General features: G+C 52.4%; 2 protein-coding genes across 2 annotated transcripts; both read left to right on the forward strand.

Annotated features, from left to right (window-relative positions):
* Positions 1 to 17,856: 17,856 nt before the first annotated feature.
* EI90DRAFT_2870307 (uncharacterized protein) lies at positions 17,857 to 18,261 on the forward strand (the record flags this gene model as incomplete). The annotated part of the gene is made up of 1 exon (XM_039053848.1): positions 17,857 to 18,261. A coding segment is annotated over one exon (405 nt), but the record flags the coding sequence as incomplete, so codon positions are not given.
* A 279-nt stretch (positions 18,262 to 18,540) lies between these two features.
* EI90DRAFT_2916867 (uncharacterized protein) lies at positions 18,541 to 19,767 on the forward strand (the record flags this gene model as incomplete). The annotated part of the gene is made up of 2 exons (XM_039054598.1): positions 18,541 to 19,347; positions 19,405 to 19,767. 2 exons carry the CDS (start codon positions 18,541 to 18,543, stop codon positions 19,765 to 19,767), a joined length of 1,170 nt encoding a protein of 389 aa, XP_038917489.1.
* Between the last annotated feature and the right edge of the window lie 922 nt (positions 19,768 to 20,689).

Consider the following 20,689-nt stretch of genomic DNA (forward strand, 5'->3'; position numbering starts at 1 on the left):
CACTGTAAGCCTTCTCTGTAACACCTGAATTGGTCCATATCGATGTCTACATCGATATTCTTACAATCTGTGAGAAAACCTCATCAGCCCGGTGAGTGCTCAGACACCGGACCTCACTCTTCCCGCTCCCACCCCCCCACTGGGTGGTTGAGCTCCTATTCCTATCCTTCCTGTAGTACCCTACTGGGTCCTACAACCCTTCCTCCCTTCTTGGGAGGGAGAAGTGACCCAGGCAGCCCCAGGATGCCTGGCCACGTACCCGCGGGCCCAAATTCCCATGGTCACTCACTACCGTGCACTGGTCAACCAACTTGTCTGTCCCAACAAGTCCCGCTACCGGTACGCTCCCTTGAGTGCCAAGTAACCGATAGACAACCACTGGGCTACTCCCTCAAGGAGTGCCAACTACCCACGCTACCGGTACGCTCTCATGAGTGCCAAGTCACTGCTAGCCAACTGTTAGATGGCTCCCTCAAGGAGTCCCCATTATACCTGCTGCCGGTATGCTCCTTGGAGCACCAAGTTGCCGCTAGCCAACTGTTAGGTGGCTCCCTCAAGGAGCCCCCATTATACCCGCTGCCGGTACGCTCCTCGGAGCGCCAAGTTACCATTAGTACACCCAGTCTCAGATCTCCTGCTCTCCCTTCAACGGCTATGCAGCCACCTCTGTCCGTGAGCAGAACGGCTCAGGTTGGGTTCCCCGGAACCCATTCCTGTAACATCGCAGATCGAACCCTCCGTCCCAAACATCATTCCAAACCACCACCAGCCACCTCCACCTCCCATAGAAATCGAAGGCGAGATGGAGTTTGAGATCGAAGAGATACTTGACTCCAAGATCGACTGACGTAGATGCAACAAGTTGCTCTACCTGGACAAGTGGCTAGGCTATGAAGGGACCGACAAGGAGACACAATGGCTCCTTGCTGGCGAACTCGATCATGCCTCCGACCTCGTCAAAGTGTTCCACTCTCAGTACCCAGATAAGCCTGGACCTGAAGCTCCTTAGGAACCTGACACCTCTCCCATCTCTCCCTTTCTCTCCACTCCTCACTTCCATTTTCATTTTTTCTTTTCTGTAAGTACAGCTCCCCTCACCTTACTAATTCTGGGCCTTCAAGGGTTCAGGCCTAAGAAGGGGATACTGTCATATCCATCCACAGCCATTGACTTCCACTACCTCCAAACTCTCCGGACTACCTCCACTCCTTCTTCACTAACCTCGGAGCTCCCATATTCCGCAATCACCTCCACTTCCCTCGATGGTCATATTACCTATGCTTCCCTAAGTACAGAGCCCCGAAGGCTTCCAGACAGCTCTGACGTCTGCTAGCGCACTCCCGCCTCTGGTGGGCAATTCACTCGCTTGCCCTGCAAGCCCACCTTTGGGCCTATCCCTCCGTTCCGTTTCTGGGTTATTGCCTACCATTCTGCTAACCCCATAACCCAACTTGTCGGTAATATTCAATTGGCTAATGTTTAACTCCGTTAGCTCTGCTCCACTTGGCCCCACCATTTACGGGCCTGCCCTCACCGTAACTATATATACTCAACTTGTACATAGGTTACACCTCAGTAATAAAATCAACTAGAGTTGACCCCCTTTTAGTTCTTGTTGCCAGTAAGTAAATTAGGGCACGGATGTGTAACTTGGCACAGGGCTCCTGGCATAAGTTGCTGAGGCCGAAGCCCTTCACCACAGAGACATTCCTTCATCTCGATCTGGTCTCTGACAGTACTGCACAAACAAACCGAATATCGCAATCTCCCCATCCCAGCACATCCCCACTCCACAAAACACGTCGCACACATCCTCATATACCATTTCTACCCTTCCACGATTTTTTCCTATTTTGATAGACACATTTCCAGTCCCCACAGACCAAATTCCCACGTCCACCCAGCAGTGCGGCCACACTCAGACTGGATTTCACTTATCTCAGCAACCACTGCACCGATTTGGACGATATTGGTACCGTTGGCAACGCGTCATTTAGGAGTATTAGGATCCATAATTAGCGGGAGCTCATTGGTGATGGATAGAGTTGGTTATTTTTTGGTTGGTGTCATATCCATCCCCGGCCATCGACTTCCGATCCCTCCGATCCCTCCGATCCCTCCAGTCCACTTCCGCTCCTTCTTCACTAACCTTGGAGCTCCCATATTCCACAATCCCCTCGGTACCTCTCAATGGTCACCACCCCCTCCTTTCAATTTATTACCTACACCTCCCTAAGTACGGAGCCCCAAAGGCTTCCAGACAGCTCCAACGTCCACTAGTGCACTCCTGCCTCTGCTGGACAATACACTTGCTTGCCCTGCAAAGCCCACCTTCGGGCCTATCCCTCCTTTCCGTTTCTGGGTTATCACCTGCCTTTCCGTTAACCCCATAACCCGACTCGTCGGTAATATTCAATCGGCTAATGTCTAACCCTGTTAGCTCCACTCCACTCGGCTCCGCCATTTGCGGACCCACCCTCGCTGTAACTATATATATGTCAGGGAACACCCGCCTGACCCGGCTCCACCTGGCCCAACCTTCCACTTCAGTCTAAGTGGCCAGGGACCACTGTCCCGCATCGGGCCTGTCAGTACACATGCCCGATCCGCCCCCTGCCAGGCTCTCGGTCCCGGACGCTATACCCAGACCCCCTCGACCCCGGACGAGTCCCTGACAGCAGAAGAAGGCTTCAACTTCATCTCCCCCGCCTCCCCTGCCTCCCCTGCCATGGTGACGGAAGAACAGTACGATGACCTCCTAGCCCGGTTCCAGGAACTGCAGGCTATTGTGGAGAACCAAGTCCTTAACCATCCCCCACCTGCTCCTGCGCCTGCACCCACGCCTATCCCTGCACCCGCTCCCACACCCACCCCCAGACCCAAGCCACCTAAGGTCGCCCCCCCCATGCCCTTCTCGGGAGCCAGTGAGGACCTGGACCGTTTCAAAGCCGAATGTGGAATCTACTTCCAGGTCCGCGCGTCCGAGTTCCCCACCGCCCTCTCCCAGATTCTCTTCGTGTTGTCCTACATGAAGGGAGGGCCAGCAGGAGCATGGGCAACGCAATGCACGATCTCGCTGTTGACGGCAGGGTCCCCAGCACTCACCATGGACGAGTTCAACACAGAACTCGACGACATGTTCCAGGACCCAAATCGGGAAGCCACCGCCCAGCAGAAGCTGGCGGCCATCCGACAGGGGAGCGACTCCGTGGACAAGGTCATCCAGGAGTTCGAGATATTAGGGCCTGCCTCAAGACTGGGTGACGTAGGGCTGGTCGACCGCTTCGAGCAAGCAATCAATGCCCGGCTCCGCGAGAGCATTTACCGTCTCCGCCCTATGCCCACCACCTGGGCTGAATGGAAACGCGAGGCCACCCTCCTCGACAACCAGTGGCGACGTTTCCAGGCCACCCAGCCATGAGCACCCCCACCTAGACCCCCACTCCCACCAACCAGGCCCCCTCTAGCCACCACCCCCCCTACGCGCGGCCCACACCCACCACCTTGCGACCTACGCCCGCACCCGCACCCGCAACCCCCGCAACCCGTCCCACACCAGGAACAGGTCCACAGCCAATGGACCTCGACCGATCGAGGACTGACCAAAGACGGAAGGGGTTGTGCTACAATTGCAACGCCCCAGGCCATGTCGCACGAGAGTGCCTGCACCCTAAGGTCCACCGAGTCCGACGCCTGCATCTGGAGGACCTATGAGCGTTGATGGAAGGGCTGAAGAGGCAATTGGGTGAGGGACCAGAGGCAGAAGAGGGAGAGACGGGGCCAGACCCCCAGGAAGAGGATTTTCAGGAAGGCGACCGGTGAGGGATGCGCCCCAGCCGCCTGTAGAAGATAACCCATGTAAATACCGCAACGTGCGCGAGTCAATGCCACTGCAGAAATTCCATCGAGTTATCGCAAAGAAAAAGAGGAAAAGCGCACCCTCTACCCACAGAAGTGAGAGACGCCCAGAGCTAACACCCGAAGTAGGGGTGTCTCCACCCGCCATTTACGTCCTTTCCAAACAATCCCCCAGGTCACTCAACCTCATGGTGACGTTGACCGCCCTGACCTCTCTCGCCCCCATATCAGTGTCAGCCCTCCTGGATTCAGGGGCCACCGGGAACTTCGTGAGCCCTGAGTTCGTCCGGAAGCACAGGCTCGAGACCACCCCGCTCCCACAGCCCATACCCGTCCGCAATGTCAATGGCACCCCGAACGAGAATGGGGCCATAACGGAAGAACTGGAAGCCCTCCTGACGTTCGGACGACATACAGAACGGGCCCGCTTTGCAGTTGCAAACCTGGGACGCCAATCCCTCATCATAGGGCACTCGTGGTTGCTGCATCACAACCCAGAGGTGGACTGGGCACGACAGAAGGTCATCATGTCCCACTGCCCATCCTCCTGCAGGGGGTCGCGAGTGGGAGACGACCAAGACCTCACAGTAGAGCCCAGGGACGGGATCTATGCTGCGATCCTCCCCCCAGGGTGGGGACATGACCTGAGAGCAACCATGACGCCATCCCAGCGGATGGCCCAGGAGGCCCACGACCTGGGGGCAGAGCCCATGCCGTTCGAGATGTTGGTACCAGAGCACTACCAGGACTTCCGGGACGTGTTCTCTAAGGAAGCCTTTGACCAGCTACCCCCCCGGAAGCCCTGGGACCACGCCATAGACCTGGTGCCGGATGCGAAGCTACCCAGAGGAAAGACCTTCCCTCTCTCGCGACCCGAGCAGAAAGAACTGGACGAGTTCTTACGGGAAAACCTGCAGAACGGGCGTATACGCCCATCCAAATCCCCGATGGGGGCGCCAGTCTTCTTTGTCAAGAAGAAGGATGGGTCGTTACGCTTAGTCCAAGACTATCGGAAACTGAACGAAATCACAGTCAAGAACTCGTACCCGCTCCCCCTCATCTCAGACGTTCTCGCCCACCTTCGCAACGCCAAGTACTTTTCGGCCCTGGACCTATGTTGGGGGTTCAACAACGTCCGGATCAAAGATGGGGATGAGTGGAAGGCAGCGTTGTAGGCGGGATAATCGCCCACGCGCAGAGCCGGCTTGGATACCCGATTTCACGACTATAAAACCACTTCCATTCACACAACAACTCGATACGGATTCGGTATCTAAAAATAGTACTAATTCGTACGATTCTGACGATACCAAGAACGTCCTAATCGGTGGAGATTTGACGGAGTTCTATATTGGACAGGTTAGGCACGGAAGGTCACGAGCATGTGCGGGCGTGGGAATCTCAAGCGGCAACCCAGAATTCCAGCCTCACTCGTTCCCACGGCGTCTAATAAATTGGTAAAAATGCTCATTGGCTGTGTGAGAGTTATCTCCGGCTACATTTCCAATTTAGGCTCTTAATTCCGTAAATCCATTGAGATATCGCTTATTTTCTCTTATTTTCATATTTTGCCATCATTTCAGATATTGATTGATATTCTTTTATTGTTACTGTTACCCTTTTTTATTACTTTGCCTAATAAGGTATGCAGGTGCCATATGGTACCAATATTTCTCATCAATTATTCTAAAAATAATTGTTCCTTATATCCTGTACATACCGGATTTTGGAATAGAAGTTCTCCCCTCCCCCATTTTCTCTAAGGTGCTAGGACGCGCTAGAGAGGGTGTGAGTGAGTGGAATTCCAACAGTAGGAATAAGGGCAGCTGTCTAGCTCACAACGAGTGAGTAGTGGATGCTGAGCCCGGACCTTGCGGAAATCCCGGAGAACCCACCACGGAGTTTTAGGATCGAGAGCATAGCGAGTTTAGTAAAGAAAGTAGGATTTGGAGAGTTTGGCCCCACGAGCTTAGTCGGCATAGAGAGCCGCGAGCCCTCTTGCAGCGTTCGCGACCAACCGGGGGTTATTTGAACCCATGGTGATGTTTTTCGGCCTGTGCAACTCCCCCGCGACCTTCCAGACCATGATGAACGACATCCTTCGGGATTTCATCGACTGGGAAGTCGTCATTTGCTACATGGACGACATCCTCATCTTCACCACGACCCTAGAGGAACACCGGAGGGTAGTACGGGAGGTCCTGGAGACGCTGCGAAGGAGGAAGCTCTTCCTGAAGCCCGAAAAATGTAAATTTGAGCGGACACGGATCGAGTACTTGGGCCTCGTCATCTCGGAGGGCAACGTGGCGATGGATCCTGTGAAAGTCCGTGGAGTTCTTGACTGGCCGGTCCCAACCAAAGTGAAGGAGGTGCAGTCCTTCCTAGGGTTCGTGAACTTCTATCGCCGGTTCATCAAGGACTTCTCAGAGAAAGCACGCCCCCTCCACAAGCTGACCCAGAAAACCCAAGCCTGGAATTGGGGCCCGGATGAGGACGGTGCCTTCCTAGCCCTTAAAGAAGCCGTCACTACTGCACCCGTCCTCTCCTTCCCTTCAGACTCCGGCCGCTTCAAGCTCGAATGCGACGCTTCGAACTTCACAACCGGTGCAGTCCTCTCCCAGCTCCAGTCGGATGGGGAGTTCCACCTGGTAGCGTTCATGTCCAAAAGCTTCACGGACGTAGAACACAACTACGAAGTGTACAACAAGGAAATGCTGGCGATTGTCCGAGCCCTTGAAGAGTGGCGGCACTTCCTAGAAGGCGTTGAAGAGAGGGTTGAGATCTACACCGATCACCGCAACCTGAGCTATTTCCGGACGGCCCAAAGGCTGAATCGACGCCAAGCCAGATGGACCCTCTTCCTCTCCCGCTTCCACTTCACCCTCGTCCACCGTCCTGGGAAGCTCATGGGGAAGCCGGACGCACTCTCCCATCGTGCTGACCACCCGAAGGGGAGAGACGACAACGAGGGGCTAACTCTTCTCCAACCCGCCTGGTTCGAAGCCCGCGCGACAGAGGCAGTCTCGGTAGAGGGTGAAGAAGCGGGTATTCTGGGAAGGATACGTGAGGCAAGGGACCATGACGAGAAGGTAGTGAAGGCCATGCGAGAGCTGGGTGAAGGGACGTTAAGGTCGGACGAATGGGAGAAGCAGGGTGACCTGATCCTGTACTGGGGAAGGGTGTATGTCCCAAAAGATCCCCAACTCCGCCATGATCTGGTACGGCTACACCACGACTCACAGGCGACGGGACACCCAGGGCGATGGAAAACCCTGGAACTCGTCTCCCGTGACTACTGGTGGCCCCGGATGGCTGAGTATGTCGGGCGATATGTACGCGGATGCGACACCTGCAATCGCGTCAAACCCTTCCCCTCACGAAAGGTTGGGAAGCTTACCCCAAATAAGATCCCCACCCATCGTTGGCAGGTCATCTCAGTGGACATGATAGGGGAGCTCCCAGAGTCCAGAGGGTATAATGCCATCCTGGTCGTAGTGGACCGGCTGTCCAAACGCATCCATGCGGTCCCCACCGTGACGACTGTGGACTCGGAAGGTATCGCACGACTCTTCTTGGAGCATGTCTGGAGACACCATGGGCTCCCGGAAGAAATCCTCAGCGATAGAGGGAGCGCCTTTGTCTCCCGCTTCTCGAAGGAGCTGGCAGACCTCCTAGGTGTCAAGCTGACCCCTTCAACGCCCTACCACCCCCAGACGGATGGACAGACGGAACGGGTCAACCAAGAGACCGAGGCCTACCTCCGGGTGTTCGTCAACCACCGCCAAGACGACTGGGCGGACTGGCTCCCGCTAGCAGAATTCTCCTACAACAACCGCGTTCACTCCTCCACTCACCGAACCCCCTTTGAACTCGACACCAGCCAACACCCCAGGATGGGGACAGAACCCACGTGCACATCCGAGGTGGAAGCTGCTGATGCATTCTCGTCAAGGATGATGAAAATGCAAGAGGAGGCAACGGCGGCCCTAGAGCACGCAGCGGACAAGATGGCACGATATTACGACCGGGACCGTGACCCGGCCCCTAAGTATCGAGAGGGTGACCAAGTCTGGCTCAATGCCTACAACTACACGACCGACCGTCCGACTAAGAAACTGGACCACAAGTGGCTTGGCCCCTTTAAGATCACTCAAGTCATCTTCCCAGCTGCCGTTAAGCTCCAGCTCACCGCCCGACAGAAGGGAATCCACCCAGTTGTGTCCGTGATGAACGTCAGGCCACACCTCCTGGACGGTATCGCAGAAAGACCCGCTGACCCACGCCCAGGCCCGGAACTGGTAGAAGGAGAGGAAGAGTATGAGGTCGAGAAGATACTGAACTCTAAGTGGCTACGCCGGAAACTCTGGTATCTGGTAAAGTTCACTGGCTGGCCAAACTCTGAAAACCAATGGCTCCAGCAGGACCACCTAACCCATGCCCCTGACCGAATCGAAAATTTTCACAGGAAGCACCCCCAAGCCCCAGGGAGAGAAAGGGAGAACCACCTGGCCGCTTCGAGGCGAAGCGGCTTAAGGGGGGGGTGATGTCAGGGCACACCCGCCTGACCCGGCTCCACCCGGCCCAACCTTCCACTTCAGTCTAAGTGGCCAGGGACCACTGTCCCACATCGGGCCTGTCAGTACGCACGCCCGATCCACCCCCCACCAGGCTCTCGGTCCCAGACACTATACTCGGACCCCCTCGACCCCGGACGAGTCCCTGACAATATACTCAATTTGTATGTAGGTTACACTTCAATAATAACTCGACTAGAGTTTACCCCCTTCAGTTCTGGTTGCCAGTTCAGTGAGTTAGGGCATGGACGTGTTACTTGGCACAGCGCTCCTGGCACAAGTCACTGAGGCCGAAGCCCTCCACCACGGAGACACTCCTTTGTCTCGACCAGGTCTCTGACAGTATTTTATTACTCCCTGACTAGTACACGTCTTCTACGCACATTAGTTCCCAACTCTGCCTCACCGTCCCCAGAACCCTCACAGCCTGGTCCTAGTCGATTGGCAAGAAACCCCTCTCCCATCGACTCTGATCATGCATCCCGTTAGGAATCAATCACCAGTTGCAGATTCCAACTTCGGAGACACCACAGAACAACCCATAGACCCCGTCCACTTCTTTGGACTCGGTTCTGAGGTCCCCGACTTCGTCGACCCTCCTCCTGCTGATCCTCCCATCCCCACTGTCCCAACCACCGACGATGCCGAACCCATCCCCAACGTGGCTATTGCACAATTAGCCCAAGCCATTGCCAGCTTGGCTCATCACACTGGTCGTCCACCACCTCCACCATCCTCTGCTCTCCGGACCAAGGTCCGTGAGCCCGAACAGTTTGATGGGAAAGATCCCTGAGAACTCCGAGTATTTCTGGTCCAATGCGAACTGAATTTCCAGGACCGTCCCCTCGCTTTTGCTAGCGACCATGCTAAGGTCATCTTTGCACAGTCCTACCCCAAGGGAATGGCCCTCAATTGGTTCGAGCCGGATCTATTATTTGACCAAAATTCTACGCTTCATCCACAATGGATGAATAACTATCAAGAGTTCGTCAATGAACTTCAAACCAACTGAGGTCCTCACGATCCTGTGGGCGATGCCGAAGTTCAACTAATGACCCTGGACATGAAGGATGGGCACCACATCAATAAATACGTCGTCAAGTTCAACCAACATGCCTCTCAACTTCATGGTTACGGAGAAGCCGCACTTCATCGTTTTTTCTATAACGGATTGCCAGAACGTATCAAGGACGATATTGCCAGAGTAGGTAAACCTTCTACTCTTTCGGAACTTCGCACCTTGTCACAAACTCTCGATGCGTGCTATTGGGAGCATAAATCTGAAGTTACATGTCACGCGAAACCCTCCTCCTCTAACATTTTTGACAAGTCCAACACCACTTCTCATCCTGACCCCATCCCTTCCTCCTACTCTTTCAACTCCGCTTCCGGTAGCAAGCCTCCGAAGGGCAACAAGAAGTCTGAGGCCAGCTCCGCTAAACCGGACCTTTTGTCTAAACTCGGAGACAATGGCAAGCTCACGCTACAAGAGCGTAAGCATTGTCTCAACGAGAAACTTTGTATGTTCTGCAGTCTGTCTGGCCATATGGTCAAGGATTGCCCCAAGTCTTCTTCTCGCGCATCTAAGGCCCGTTTGGCCCAGACCGAGGAGCAAGGATCCGCTTCTGCAGAAGCAAAAAATTAGTCCACACCCCTGTGGACTCCGCACGGACCGGGGGTTGTCCCCTGTCCCTTCTCCTTCATCCAATGATAGGACACAAAATAAACATTTCCACTCCTATGAGAATGTACCCGCACTCATAGACTCTGGGTCTTCGGACTGCTTCATCGGCAACACATTCATAAAGAAGTTGGCCTTGAAGACATACCAGATTAAACCCCTACAACTACGCCTATTTGATGGTAGCACCAACTCAATCATAACCCGTGCTGTTGATATTCCCCTCTGCTTCGCTTCTGGAAACATCACCCCCATGACTTTCTTTGTCACATCGCTGGATGGATCTTGTTCCTTAGTCCTAGGACACAACTGTCTTACCCGCTACAATCCATTGATTGACTGGGTCTCGAGCAGTATTACGTTCCGAACTTCCGAACCTACCAAGACAGTTACTCCGAGCTCTCCCCCATCGTCTCCGGCACTACTGCCGTCATCCGACATCCAACCATCTGATGTTTCGCCAGCACCTCAGTCACAGGCTCCCACTCCTCCGTTACCATCTATCGAGTTCGTCAGTCGTTCCACACCTGCGAAGGCTTGTCGACTTGAAGGATCGGTATCCTTCAGCCTAACCATCCCTTCCGAGGAAAGCCACTTGAGGGCTGCCTCATCCCACACCGATTCCATCGACCTCTCAGCCGTTCCAAAGGAGTATCATGAGTTCGCAGATGTGTTCAGTAAGAGCAAAGCCTTGACGCTGGCACCGCACTGTGAGTACAACCTGAAGATCGACCTTGAGGAAGGCACTTCACCACCCTTGGGTACTATGTACTCTCTTTCTACTTTGGAACTCGAGGCCCTCCAGGCATTCTTAGATGAACACCTGGCCTCCGGGTTCATTCATCCCACTACTTCCGCTCACACGGCACCAGTCCTCTTCGTCCGCAAGAAGGACGGATCCCTCCATCTTTGCGTTGACTTCCGAGGGCTGAACAAGATCACCAAAAAGGATCGCTACCCACTCCCCCGCATCTCCAACCTCCTTGATGCACCTAGCCATGCCACGGTCTACACCAGACTCGACCTCCGGCATGCTTACCACCTGGTTTGCATTGCAGCAGGTGATGAATGGAAGACCTCCTTCCACATGCGCTATGGTTCCTATGAGTGGCTTGTCATGCCATTCGGTCTCACAAATGCACCCGTGGCCTTCCAGCAATTCGTCAACACGATCTTTGCCGACCTCTTGGACGTTTCTGTGGTAGTCTACCTAGACGACATCCTTACCTACTCAGAAGACATGGCTTCACATCAGGAGCATGTCTGAGAAGTTCTTAGGAGACTCCGCAAACACGGCCTATATGCCAATTCGAAGAAATGCGAGTTTCATATGGACACTACGGAATATCTCAGATACTGCCTCTCTCCCTCCGGACTCACCATGTCCATCGAGAAGGTCGAAGCCGTCCAAGATTGGCCCGAGCCCCATAAAGCCAAGGATGTCCAATCCTTCCTTGGCTTTGCTAACTTCTATCGGCGTTTCATCCACCAATACTCTGACATTGTGGTCCCCTTGATGTGCCTCACACGTAAAGGAGCCCCCTGGTTATTCTCTGACGACTGTCGCTCTGCTTTCAACACCTTGAAAGAAGCCTTCACTTCTGCTCCTATCCTTACACATTGGCTACCTGATGCCCCCCTCATTGTAGAAACCGACGCTTCCGACTACGCAATCTCCGGAATCCTGTCCATCCGCTGTGATGACAGAGAGATTTTCCCCATCGCTTTCCACTCTAGAACACTCTCGGCACCGGAGCTCAATTATGACACCCATGATAAGGAACTGCTCGCCATTCATGATGCATTCCAATCATGGTGTCATTACCTTGAAGGTTCAGGAACCCCAATCAACGTCATCACCGACCACAAGAACCTCAAGTATTTTTCCACCACCAAACTCTTGACCCAGCAGCAAGCCCGCTGGTCAGAGTTCCTCTCCCAGTTCCACATGACTGTCCGATTCCATCCCGGAAGACTCGGAGTGAAACCGGATGCATTGACTAGACGCTGGGACATCTATCCCAAAGAAGGGGATATGGACTATGCTTGCATCAATCCACAGAACTTCTGACCAGTCTTCACTTCGGAGCAGCTCACTGCATCCTTACGAGCTACGTTCCTAGCTGCCACAGTAATCTGAGCAGCCATACTCATCGACACAGAGGCTCTTCATCGAGACATTCTAGCCTCCCTCTCCTCCGACACCACAATCTCTTCTCATCTCGCTTCCCCCAACCTCCCCAATTCCTGCTGGTCCGTTGATGCCAAAGGCCTGTTAAGGTTGGACAACTGCATTTACGTTCCGGATTCTAACGATCTCCGTCTCCGTGTTTTGCGAGACAAACACGACCACCAACTTTCCGGACACTGTGGTCAAAACCGGACTCTGGATCTAGTGCGTTGTGAGTATACCTGGCCAGGCATCCGTAACTTCATCAAGAGTTACGTATCCTCCTGCACTTCTTGTGCCCATGCCAAAGTTCCCTGTTAAGCCTTATGGCTTGCTCAAACAACTCCCCATCCCCAAACGTCCTTGGAACTCCATCTCCATGGATTTCATCGAACAGCCACCCTCCTCTTCTGGATTCACTTCCATCTTGGTTGTCGTGGACCACCTGTCCAAACAGTGCATTTTTATCCCTACCCACGACACCATCACCTCTCCGGAACTGGCCAAGCTCTTCCTCCTCCATGTGTTCTCCAAGCATGGAGTTCCTTCCCACGTCACCTCCGACAGGGGTCTGGAGTTTGTCTCTCATTTTTTTCGTTCACTTGGTAAGGCCCTCGACATCCACCTCCACTTCACCTCCAGTTATCATCCGGAAGGAGACGGTCAGACCAAACGGATGAACCAGACGCTCAAGCAGTACCTGTGCATCTACAGTAACTACCAGCAGGACAATTGGTCCGAACTCCTGCCTCTCATGGAATTCGCATACAACAATGCTCCGAATGCCACCACAGGCGTCTCCCCGTTCTTCACCAACAAAGGCTACCATCCGAACATCACTGTTCACCCGGAGCGAGACCTGACATCAGTATGTGCCCAAGAGTACTCCGTAGATCTCGCCTCCCTCCATCACTTCCTTCGCAAGGAAATGCATCTCGCTCAGATCCGTTATCAGGGCCCCACAGACTCCCATCAGAGTCCTGCCCCAGCTTTCAAAGTAGGAACCTTGGTCTATGTAAAGGCCAAGTATTTCCGCTCCACCTGACCTTCCAAAAAGCTCTCCGAGAAGAACCTCGGCCCATTTGAGATCATTGCCCACGTCGGAACTCACTGTCAGGGGACGGACCCCGGGTCCCCATGACCCCTCTCTATGGCCCACAGCCTAACCTATGAACAGCCCTGTCCAGGGCAATAACTACTGTGGGTAAGAAAGTGAGAAGAAGGTTAACTTCTCACTTTCCCACAGTGGCCCCAATATGGCGAAAACTTCCGGGGATACCCGGAAGTCACATGAGGTGGGATCCGGGGTCGGATCATGCGGCGCGCAGAGCGTGCGGTGCAGGAAGTGCATGGGAAGTGGAGTGGGTCCGGACGCGGGTCCGGGTCCGGGCTAAGTCAGGGTATGTGCCCTGACACTCACTCCCTCACCCTCCGCCTGCCGGAAAACATGCGAGCCATTCACCTGGTATTCCATGTCTTGCAGATCAAACCCTCTGTCCCAAACATCATTCCGAACTGCCACCAGCCACCTCCGCCTCCCATAGAAATTGAAGGCAAAATGGAGTTCGAGATCGAGGAGATACTCGACTCCAAGATCGACTGACATAGATGCAACAAGTTGCTCTACCTGGTCAAGTGGCTAGGCTATGAAAGGACTGACAAGGAGACACAATGGCTCCTTGCCGGGGAACTCAATCATGCCTCCGACCTCGTCAAAGCATTCCACTCTCGGTACCCAGATAAGCCTGGACCTGAAGCTCCTTAGGAACCCCGACTCCTCTCTCATCTCTCCTTTCTCTCCACTCCTCACTTCCATTTTCTTTTTTTCTTTTCTGTAAGTACAGCTCCCCTCACCTTACTAATTCTGGGCCTTCAAGGGTTCAGGCCTAAGAAGGGGATACTGTCATATCCATCCCCAGCCATCGACTTCCGATCCCTCCGATCCCTCCGGTCCACCTCTGCACCTTCTTCACTAACCTCAGAGCTCCCATATTCTGCAATCCCCTCGGTACCCCTTGATGGTCACCACCCCCTCCTTTCAATTTATTACCTATGCCTCCCCAAGTACGGAGCCCCAAAGGCTTCCAGACAGCTCTGATGTCCGCTAGCACACTCCCACCTCCGCTGGACAATACACTTGCTTGCCCTGCAAAGCCCACCTTCGGGCCTATCCCTCCTTTCCATTTCTGGGTTATCGCCTGCCTTTCCATCAACCCCGTAACCTGACTCGTCGGTAATATTCAATCGGCTAATGTCTAACCCCGTTAGCTCTGCTCCACCATTTGCGGACCCGCCCTCGCTGTAACTATATATACTCAATTTGTACATAGGTTACACTTCAGTAATAAAATCGACTAGAGTTTACCCCCTTCAGTTCTGGTTGCCAGTTTAGTAAGTTAGGGCACGGACATGTTACTTGGCACAGCGCTCCTGGCATAAGTCGCTGAGGCTGAAGCCCTCCACCACAGAGACACTCCTTCATCTCAACCTGGTCTCTGACAGTAATAAGGAAATGTCAGGGCACACACCCTGACTAGCCCGGACCCGGACCTGCACCCGCTTGTGCACTCTGCCCCGCATGCTCCATGTGCCACATGCTCCGGGCCCGGTTCCCACTCTTCATGTGACTTCCGGGTATCCCCGGAAGTTTTCGCCATATTGGGCCACTGTGGGAAAGTGAGAAGTTAACCTTCTTCTCACTTTCTTACCCACAGTAGCTCTTTGCCTTGAGACTAGGCTGTTACAGGTTGGGCTGTGGGCCATAGAGAGAGGGGTCATGGGGACCTGGGGTCCGTCCCCTGACAGGAAAGAAGAAAGAAGAGAGAAAAGAGAAGGAAGAAGGAAAGAAAGGGAGAAAGAGGGAAAGAGAAAAGAAGGAGGAGGTAGGGGAGGAGTGGGTAGCAGGGGACCGAGTCAGGTGGGGCCGGGTCAGGCAGGTGTGCCCTGACAACAATGGCAAGCTCATGCCACAAGATCGTAAGCATCGTCTCAACAAGAAACTTTGCATGTTCTGTAGACAGTCTGGCCACATGGTCAAGGACTGCCCTAAGTCTTCTTCTTGCGCATCTAAGGCCTGCACGGCCCAGACCGAAGAGCAAGGATCCGCTTCTGCAGAGGCAAAAAATTAGTCCGCACCCCTGTGGACTCTGCATGGACCAGGGGTTGCAATTCTTCGCTCTGTGCACTCAAAGACATATGCCTAAATGCGTCTTCCATTTCCGACTTGTCCTCCCTCCACATTCCCATTTCTTTCTCTCTTTCTGATGGTCTATTTCCTCCTTTTAATGTTGACCCTTCAGTTAATGTTCTACCCATTGTAGATAGTGTTGATAGTTCACTTTCTTCTCCCCCTCCACCTCCGACTACTTCTGTAGATCGCTCCACTTCTCTTCTCTTCTCTTCTTTCACCTCTCCTGTCCCTACTTCCCTGTCCGATGTTAGGACAAACAATAAACTCTTCTGCACCTATGAGAACATTCCTGCACTCGTAGACTCTGGGTCTTTGGACTGCTTCATCAATGACAAATTTGTGAAGGAGCTGGCCCTGAAGACATATCAGATAAAACCTCTACAACTACAGACTTGTACCCAGCCGTCTCCGCTACGTGGACGCGCAAAATCTCGACTAAGTGGTTGTTATATTACAATTCAGTTATAAAGTCATGTTCAAGTACAAAAGTGTATTACAATATAAAAGTCACATGCGATGGACATAAACACAAGTCCGATCACCTACTCCGGAAACCAACTTGCAACACTTCGCTCCAATGACTGGTGCAAAATGGCAGTGGCGATGCTCCACGGCAACTTCTGGGACCGACGGGAAAGCTAGTATCTCAGCCTCAAACCCCTCCTGGCTCCTTCCAACCACCGTGCCACCATGAGCAGGTCTGTAGAACAAGCAGCAGATGTACTTGTGTTACGGATACGGAGTCTCCAACAACCATATCCATCGCATGGTCAAAGACTTCCCCTCTCTATCGCTCCTCCCCTCTTTCTCCTTTCCGTCCTCTATCCCGCTACCCTATCCTCCTTACCCGTTCTACCCCTTTCCCCCCCCCCTCGTGCAAAGCTTTCCCCATTGGGGTTTTGGTGCTGGCCGAGGTTGTTTGTGTTTCACGGGATTTCCCGCGACCTTACCATTTGTAGATAGTCACACGTCATGTACGGAAACCGCCGAAGGCGGTTCCCACTAACTAACAACTGCTCTACAACTGTCTCGTGTACCGTCTTCTGTAACAACCCTCCCTGTGACTCAACTGAACCCGTGTGACTGTACAACTCTCAATATGTCTTATAAGTCTGGTTATATCGAGTCCTCTAACGGCCCACGCCGCAAGAACTCGAGGTCGAGAGTCGAAGACTCTCGACATGTGTATCGTCCTACTGAATCTGTACCCTATGGGTCTTCATCACTCCGCTCTCCCCCCAGTACTCAACATACGACGTCACCTCACGATCTTGGAGATCGTGAACACTTTGAGGCCCATCTTCCCGTGATGCCGGCACGTTCGCTATGCGAACGCCAAGTCGCCGCCCATCCACTGTCTGTTCCCTCCTTCGCCAGTCATCATGTTTCCCCGCCAACGGTACGTTCCCTTTGGGAACGCCAAGTCACCGAAGGCCCTACTAGTCGGTCCTCACTGCACGCTTATGACATCGACCTGCTACTGGTACGTTCGCACTGCGAACGCCAAGTACCCGATAGCAACTATATGGAGTTCTCACCCATCTCACAAGTCGCGACCTCGCACATGGTACGCTCCATTGAGGAGCGCCAAGTACCCGTGGCTGACCCATCCATCCTGGCATCTCCGACTACCTACCATCAATCCCTTAATAGCTCACTACATCACCAATCGCGATCGATGGGAACTCGATCGTCCACCCCCAGGCAAGACTGGGATCACTCATCGATTACATATCCTGTTATGGTACAGACCAGATATGACCTCACTCATCCCACTATAAGAACGGATCGAGGAATGGGGAATTTTCCCCATCCCCGTAACAACTTGAGTACATGACATCCAATGGGTTCACCCTCACGTCCTTTCTATCAACTCTGTTGACTTCCATACACTTTGGTGACATACTGCGTGAAATTCAATTCCATATTCTCAATCCTGAGGAAAATCCTGGGAGTGCTGTCATTGTGAAAGACTGGATCCTTACAAGTGCTGAAGCCGTTTACATGGAAGAAATATGGATACTCATGGAAAAGGAGAGCGGGCTTCACATGACGGCCTACAACCTTCATCCGGCACAGCTTGAAGGGGGAAGGATCCGTGCATTGGCGCCATTTTTCGAGTCTAGGGTGCCAGCACTGTGGGGCCTTTTCCAGAAACTGCTTGTAGTGGAAAGTAAGACGCGAGTGAGGCGTTGGGCAAAGCCTGCACCTCCAAGCACAGAAACTTGCAGTGGAAGGAACAAAGCTGATGATGGGGACCACATTAGTGCGGGAAGGCAGTTGAAGGGAAATTCTTCAGAGAGACAGTTTTCCCTCCTTAAAATAGTAAGTGATGATGCACTTGTTGAGTATAACGGTTGACTTACCAAAGAACCCTGCTTAGAAGGGAGTTGTGATCATATCGCTAATTGTGAATAATTGCAATGAGCACTGTAATGCATTGCAAGTGCAAAATTCTTTCTATTTGGCTGCGTCAAATGCTTCAAAATCAGTCCGTGGGTGGGCTGCTCACACTGGACTTGCAGTTTCCCCCTCATCGATTGAGAACATTCGAACTTCATTGATAAAGAATCAAAAGATCTTGAACAAAAGCCTTGGTCGCACTCGCATCGTGAACTTGGCATATGATAATTGCGACTTCAAGTTTGGGGTTGGCCAGCCAACGGACCTTAAGGACCGAACATTCGAGAGCATCACGACAGGCCTGTTCTTTATGCCACCAAAGGAAGTGCTTCCTGAGCACTTAGAATACGCCGAAACGATATGGAACACTCACCCAAACAATCCCAATTCCATCAATGTACCAGCTGCGATCACCTTTGCCGATATTGTACCAACAGCTGCCGCTGTGTTCAAGTTGATGAAGCATTGTCAGTGGCACATTAAATCAGTATTAATTGAAGAATACTTCCCCGAACTGCGTCCACATCTCATAGACCCACCATCGACATTTCAATTACCACCACATCGAACTACATACTCAACCGCAGAGGCTGTCTATGCAAAGGCCTCTACTATCGATGGGAATGTGGAAGCAATAATGTCACTTCTCGAACAAAGCGGCATCATGGAGGAGAGGGTTTTCGAGAAGCATGTAATCCTGATCCATGGGGATCTCGGGACAATGGAGAAGATTGAGACAATTTTGAACTCACAGCGAATTGAACAAAGCATATTGGATCGTATGCACTACCTTCTGCCTATACCAGGACTTTTTCACGTTAGAATGGTATGTGTCGATGCAATGAATAGGATTCATGCGAATGGGGATAACTTACGAAGTGACCCAAATGGACTCTACAAGCGCCTCTGTTTGCTCTTTCCGAACGACCTCGCCAAATTGAACAAGGCTGTCCCTCCTTTCCGGATGGTGAATGACGGATTAAACTATATCACCCAGTGTACCATTCTTGATGCGTGGGCAGAGAGTGTGGACGGTGATCTTGAGGGATTTGTTGCCTCCAAACCCACCTTGGAAGAGATTGACCGACGTGCCGAGGAAATCGAAAGGTTGCATTTCAGAACCAAACAGAATGCTATGGACCAGCAGCAGCGGCAGGATCAGGATCAACGGAGGACAAACCAACTTTTGTTTAATAGAGACACGATGTACTACCACATCCTCGTGCATGCGATGAACCACGGAATGGTCGATGTGATAATCGACGTTCTTTTGTTCTGGGTTCCAATCTTCCAGGCATGTGGAAAGCATAAGTATGCAACATACCTTTCGAATTTCATCTTCAAACTACGACACTACCCGCTACCACTTCAAGAAGCCATCATGAGGAGCTGGCTCTGCAATCCTGCAGGGAAAGGTGGCGGGTTTAGGGCAATTGACTGGCTGGTCGAACTGATGAATCTTTATACGAAGGTGTGACGTGCAACCAATTAGTGAATTCAAATTACTAATGATGTTACACGCCTCTAGGTTGTCTACTCGGGGACGGGTTCTGGAAAAACAATAGAGTACATCATTAGTCAGTCATCGATCATTGAGGCTTATAGGTCCTGCATTGAAGACATTGAAGATGATTACTACATACCTGACAAAACCCTTCACCATGCAAGCCCCGACATGGGATCCCGACTACTCGCTATACGCCAAGAACTTCGTAATCTTTGCCCTCACAAGTACAAGAGAGGACGCACTTCACCTACTTTGATCAACGACCATGTTCAGAAGGGCCTGGAGATGTTCCAACATGGGACGATGTGGGCCTCTGTTAATACAAAGCAATCAGAATCAATGGATGACACTTACGAGGTTGAGGCAGCGGACTTGGATGTGTAGTCAGCGATGACCTTGTGCCCATAGCCGACGTGTCTGCTCGACCGGCAAAATTTTCCTTGTTCAGACAGCGCGTCTCTGATGCAATGTCAAAGTGTCAAATTTGTATATATGTTTGCATATTACCCACTTGTATGGCCTGTCTGGCTACAAGTCAGGCATTGTGCAGTGCACGTTCGAGCTAGTCCAGAGTCATTGATCGGTAAACAACATCTTTGAGCAGGGAAAGAAAGCTCACCATTGTGACCGAGTTGGTTCAGGAAGCACGGAAGGCTGAGCAGGCAGCTGTACAGTCATTGGGAAATTTTTGTGAATTATAGGCAATAAGTCAGCGGCATAGTGAGCACGCTTGACCCAGTCGACAAGTTGTATAAAATCTTGCTCATTTGGAGTTTTTTGCCATTTGCGAGATAAATAATATCCTCAATGAGCGTGTCACCCAGTACAATCCAGTCGCCTATCCATATGTTACCCTGGAGATCTGGATACCGGCAAGCAAATTCTTCTTTCCGCCAGTCCCGGAGCGCATTGCCTAACTGAGAAGAAAGGTTCAGATCTTTTTGATAGTTCGATTTTGCGTGTTGAGGTAGCCACTTTGTGGGTGGCTCTCCAAGTTCGTGATCAAACATTAGCGCCGTGAGAGATGGGCTGTGGAGATCACAACAAGTCACGGGCTCATAGAAGTTACAGTGTCTACAGCATTGGTGGGGTTTTCCTGACATAAGAAATGAGGTCAGGCACATGTCAATAACACATCCTTCAATACATACCAATGCGGTCATTCCCGAAGTGAACGTCAAGGACTTTCCTCCGGCAGCCATGGCGAGGGTCACTTTTGGGGAGCCAAGGTGCGTTGATGAACGCGTCCAATGCAGGGTCAACATTCTCACGATCTCCAAGGTTCTTCCTCCAGCTTGTCCCCTTC

Source organism: Cantharellus anzutake (genome assembly GCF_015039405.1).
Source record: "Cantharellus anzutake strain C23 chromosome Unknown EI90scaffold_17, whole genome shotgun sequence".
NCBI lineage: Eukaryota > Fungi > Basidiomycota > Agaricomycetes > Cantharellales > Hydnaceae > Cantharellus > Cantharellus anzutake.